The 5,994-nt window shown below is 36.1% G+C and overlaps 1 protein-coding gene across 1 annotated transcript; it reads left to right on the top strand.

Annotated features, from left to right (window-relative positions):
* The first annotated feature begins 2,134 nt into the window (after positions 1–2,134).
* On the top strand, positions 2,135–5,328 carry LOTGIDRAFT_201339 (hypothetical protein). The gene is made up of 2 exons (XM_009051914.1): positions 2,135–2,893; positions 2,957–5,328. The coding sequence occupies exons 1-2, from the start codon at positions 2,379–2,381 to the stop codon at positions 4,089–4,091; spliced, it is 1,650 nt and encodes a 549-aa protein (XP_009050162.1). The 5' UTR covers positions 2,135–2,378; the 3' UTR covers positions 4,092–5,328.
* The last annotated feature ends 666 nt before the right edge of the window (positions 5,329–5,994 follow it).

Here is a 5,994-nt window from a genome sequence, read left to right as displayed (position 1 = left end):
TCTCTTACATTATTGATCATTTCTACCGAGATCCTAATTGATTTGTGACTATCCTAGATCACCTCAACTAATCTACTGTTTTATTATCGCTTTTTATTGTGTATTAAGGGATAGCGTTTAGATACGGCGCGTGTACAGTGGTGATAATATTCAACCCCTAATAATAGATTTTTACTGCTGATGCGCTCTCTACGTCAAAATGTGTTTGTCAAGTTTAGTGAATCGAGAAAAAGGCGTTGTTATCGAAATAGATTTCATTTAAAGACGCTAAATAAGTAGGTCGTATCACGATAGGCGAGGAGTTTAATATCATTACCCTTCTTCAATGGCTCCACCCAACCGTGAATTCCTATAATCGCGTAAAAATATGATATTATCTGACATGGTTTATTGTCAACTGTATCACAGTAATTGCCAAGTCGCTAAGATCAATAACTAGAGTTATGCCCCTTTAACTGTGACTCTTCATAGACTCCCGCAACTGCTGCATGCAAAGCAACTTTGACGATTTATGTTAGATGTGGAAATTTGGATTTTATTGTAATTCTTTAGGCCTACTGGGAATGGTTTTGCAGTTTCTATGAATTATTAGTGAAGAGTAAGGGCCACATAATTGTCAAGGTTCTTAGTGTGGGCGGAGGAATGGGGGTTTTGGAGAGTCAGAACCGGACTCGCTCTGAAAGTTTTGATGGTAGGAATGCCACTGTGGCCTTGTTAATTCTAAATACGCAACCTCCGTCCTTATCTCATAAAATTTCTGCACGATTTTGGCTCAACTTTACCATATTGGAGAACTCGGAATAGAAATTTGACTGATAATACACGTTCAAACCGAATGTTTTTTTTTTTAAAAAAAGATACCGTCTATATAAGAGTGTGTCGTAACAAAAAATGGTTACTTGTGTTTGAGATAAGCGATTAATCGAGGGAAAACAATCTGCTGCTTGTCGCTACAGAGTTGAATTTATGTGGCTGATAGCTGTTAAAGGAATTGTAAAGAGGTTTTCTAGAGGTTGACCTATGTGTATCATGGACACTGATAGCATCGATTTGCACAATTGTTAGTCAGATGTCTTTAGTTCCTGTAGTTCCAGCAAGCCTAAGCGCTAGCTGATTACGTCACTATCGCAATATCTGCAGTTTGCGATAGTGACGTCATAAAACGCTAACAGTGTCCCTAATATCACGCTAACAAACGTTTTTTTTTAAAAAAAAAACCTTTACAACCCCTTAAAGGTGATGTGTCTCTACGGATTTTTATTTTAAATATTTATTAAAATGTCTACTATATAAATATCCTTCTGATTATACGCTCATTATTTAAATATGTCTTAACTAGAAAGTTTATAACTTGAGAAATCTGCAGTGACTTGAATAAATTGAGCTGTTTAAAGAATTTTGTGAGAGAGACAATGAATGGATGGTAATAAAATTGGACCATAAATGTCAGAATATGAGCAAGTCTCTCGTTAGTAGGGTGAAGGAAAGTTTATATTACTATGCTTTTAACATTGTGTATGATATATATTAGAGTAAATAGGACACGACTCGCTCGTCTATCTTATATACATACACCTCATATAAAATATGGGAACAAAATATGACTTGTAGTTTTTAGGCGTTGTTTCACGTTTTGTATGCATTGGACTTAACGAATAGTGTGATTTTTGGCAGCTTTGTGATGAAAATGATGCCTTTGACCACTTGTGTTGTTGTCGTTTGACTTATTGTCAATCCAATTATAACAATCTGTGAAAGCACGAATAGATTTCTGAAAAATGAAAATAAAATGGTTATATTGGGCTGTTTAAAAGAAATACCTAGCTTGAATAGAGGCATTATAAGATGAATATAAAAGCTTTACATTAAATTCATCTAGTGTAAACGATCGCATTGAGAAATGGACAAATAAATGATTGGCAGGACTTAAACCTATGATTGATAGCGCAGTTGTGTGGAGAAAGAATGAAGGAGGCGGGGCCCTCGAAAATAACATTTCTTCTCATTGGTCGGTGAAGCGTTAACCCAGACGATGGGAATCCGGTGATCTTGGCTGTTTTCAATGCTACCACGAGTTAAATTCTCACAGATTTAATATGGACGGGTCGATAGCTTGCTGATCATACACGTTTGTAGGCTGTACGCGAGCCTAAGACAGTTCATCGGATAGAAACGGTGATTATAAGAGGACTCGAAGAATGAGTGGATCGACGATAAATAGTTTGGTAGCCACAAGAGGTAATTCGTGATAGTGGATAGTAAGAAAAGGCAGTGAAAGAGATTAGGCGGTTATACCTTCAAACAACAGCCAGTGCCTGCCAGCATACAGCAGACTTTCAACCGATATTGTGTTATATTCTTCTATATGAACAGTCAAAATGAGAAGTAATGGTGTTTACACCAGTTTATTTTCCAACCTTTGTGTTGTGGTTTTAGTGACTCTACTTCCTGGAATACAGTCATCTGGATCGGAGAATGTACGGACGTGTGAGCCCATCCGGTTTGAGATGTGTAAAGGTTTGGGATATAACGTGACTGGAATGCCCAATCTGGTGGCACACACAGACCAACAAGATGCTGGTTTACAGTTACAAACCTTTACACCATTAATACAGTATGGCTGTTCCAAACAACTCAAATTTTTCCTGTGTTCAGTCTACGTTCCCATGTGTACTGAGAAAGTCATGGATCCGATCGGTCCCTGTCGACCGATGTGTGAAAGTGTACGAAGTCGCTGTCAACCTGTACTTAACGAATTCGGATATCCATGGCCTGCAGCGTTAAATTGTTCCAAGTTTCCAGCTAGGAATGATCAAACACACATGTGTATGGATGGACCGGGTGATGAAATCGAAGATGATCTGCCATATCCAAGAAAACCTAACGTTCCTAAGTATCATCAGAGTAGCACTGATTTTCCAGGTCATAGTATAAGACCACCACATTATTCTAAAAGCTGTGAAAAATTCAGAAATCCATCCAAGTACATTTTTATTAACCGTACTGAAAGGTGTGCTCTATTGTGTTCAGAAAACGACGCGTTTACCAGTAAAGATAAATTATTTGCAGATGTGTGGATGGCTATATGGGCCGGCTTATGTTTTGTGTCCACTTTCTTTACGGTATTAACCTTTCTGATCGACTCGCAGAGATTTAAATATCCCGAGCGACCTATTATATTTCTATCAATGTGTTATAATATATACAGTATTGCCTATATTGTGAGATTATTAGCAGGAAGACAGTCTATAGCCTGTGATACCGACAGCCAAAGTGGAAAATCTATTTTAATTCAAGAAGGCCTGGAAAATACGGACTGTGCTATTGTATTTTTATTACTGTATTTTTTCGGAACTGCCAGTTCTTTATGGTGGGTTGTATTAACTTTTACATGGTTTTTATCGGCTGGTTTAAAGTGGGGACACGAGGCTATTCAGCTTCACAGTAGTTATTTCCATCTCTTTGCCTGGGCCCTTCCAGCTATTAAAACTATTGTGATATTAGTAATGAGAGACGTTGACGCAGACGAACTAACAGGAATATGTTACGTTGGAAACCAAAGTACGCAGATGCTGCTAGGATTCGGAGTCGCGCCTCTGATCGTTTACCTCATTCTGGGAACTGCGTTTCTCATCGCCGGATTCGTGGCATTATTTAGAATCAGGAAGCAAGTCCGATGTGACGGTGTGAAAACCGACAAACTTGAGGTTCTGATGGTGCGAATTGGAATCTTCTCCGTATTATATACTGTACCAGCCACGTGTGTCATTGGCTGTTTATTATACGAATACCTTAACAGATCCTCATGGTACCTCTACAGTCCTCAAACCTCGCCAAATATTGAAATTTTCATGCTCAAACTCTTCATGTCGCTTGTTGTAGGCATAACGAGTGGTATGTGGATTTGGTCAGCCAAAACTGTGAGCTCTTGGAAAAACTTTTTCAAGAAAATCTGTGTAAGGAAAAGAGACCGAAAAAATATCGAATACACCATGCCACATAACTACCATCAAATCCCATTAAAACCTCCGAATAGGTCTATACGTATGGACAAAACAAAGCGAGTGAAATCTGACGAAACTGTGGTGTGACTTGTTCCAAAATTAATTTAAATGTTATATTATTATTTTATTGTTGTATTATTGTTTGTGTTACTCGTCAGCGACATACCAAAAAATGACAGTGACAGTCCCCTTGAAAACAACAAAAAACAATAGTGGACCATTCACGTATTTGCGAAAGTGTCACACAAAACTATACCAAAACTCAAATTGTAATGTCAAATAATGCAATGCATACAATTTCTACCAAAGAATAAAAACTATGAATAATGGCGCTTTAAAAGTTAGAAATTCGTCGTTGTGTCTCCGTGGAAGAGATTTGTCGGTGAAAGTCGACTTCTGTCTTGGAAATTGATTGTTGTGAGACGTTTTTACGACAACCTGAAATCGATACGAAGAAAAGTTTTGAAATGCACGACATGTTTCTCGCGAGATTTGTCACCAATATTTATTTTGTTTCGAGATCGATGATGTCAAGGTTTGGTCAAGTCAAAATGTCGAATGAAAAGAAAGAAAAAAACCTACGTTCACAATACTCAATGTTTTTCAAACGACGATTTTTATATCTCAAATATAAAGCATTTAAATCATAAGGACCAAGAAATTTGTTTGTAAGGCGATTGTGGTTATATTTTAAACATTTACGGGTATGCTCTTGTTGTTATTACTTCTTTCCTAAATCGCCTCAAAAGATTGTCCCAAAGATTAACGCGAAAAGCTTGAAATTTGTGAGCGTAAACCAAAATTTAAAAAAAATGTAGTGAGAAAATAGCTATATTGTTTTTAGTATTGTTTTCAAATGTTATTGAGAAAAGCCAATAATGTGTTTTGTGACTCACTATTTTACTGTGTAAGTTTGTGTTAAATGTTTTTTTTTAAAAAAAAAAACTATTTAAAAATAGAGTAAAAAACGTTGAATTTTGATGCTGATTTGATGACGGTAAGGCAAATTATTATACAAAGCTATCTTTACTGACCCCCTTCTTCCAGTTCTAATCTCTTCATTGACATTTCTTGAAATAATTTTCCTCTAGCAACGATTATCTTGAAACACATTTTTCTTTCAACATTAAAATGTAAAGTTATGACTCTCTTGTACTTTATCGCTTCAAAACCATTATTTGTTTTATCAAAATCACTATAGCAACAAGACAACGAAATATAACGAGAATATTTAAGTCCCAAAACCTAAATACAAGTCGGGTATAAGTTACATGTATGTATATAACAGAGAAAAATGTGAATGAAAAAATTTCAATGAATACTTTGTGTGTTTATTTGTGTTTTGGAATGTTTGCCCTGGATTTTATGCTAAGACCAGAATGTGTACTCAACTGATGAACTGTAATCTCTCGGACCAAATCCACCACACCCTTTTAACGCCAAAACCCCCAGCATGGAGTCAGGGGTTAATTATTTTAACCCTACAAAGATTACCCTTCTTAAAAGACATTTCTTTTTCCACACTAGTTTTGTTTGTAATTTTGAAGTTCTCGAGTAACTGCCTTCATACCAAACATGTTCGAGGTATTATAAGGATTTGTTTAGTTGATAGAGCTTGAGCCTTTACTTATAGAAGCTATTATCAATAAATCTATCGAAGCTTCTTCAAATCCGTATGACCGAGAGCTTCCTTGGTGACTTGATCAACTTTTGATAAGTTACTTTGCAAGGTCTGTTTCACTGATTTAGAAAGTTTAAAACTTTTAAGTATGGTAACTAAATGATTTCAAGACATCTAATTGGATAAAATTATCACTGCAATGAGATTATCCATTCGGAATTCTTTAAATTGTTTGTACGATTATCCAAAAGTTATGATGTTTCTGATTACAGGCTCAAAATTGTCAAAATATCCTTATTGGACAGTTACTCGAGTAGTTCAAAATTTCATTCAAAATTAATTGTTAGTGAAAAAGTTACATCCAGATAA

Source organism: Lottia gigantea (assembly GCF_000327385.1).
Source record: "Lottia gigantea unplaced genomic scaffold LOTGIsca_174, whole genome shotgun sequence".
Classification (NCBI taxonomy): Eukaryota; Metazoa; Mollusca; class Gastropoda; family Lottiidae; genus Lottia; species Lottia gigantea.
The sequence above is the reverse complement of the archived record's forward strand: the minus strand, read 5'-3'. Positions and strand labels throughout refer to the sequence as shown.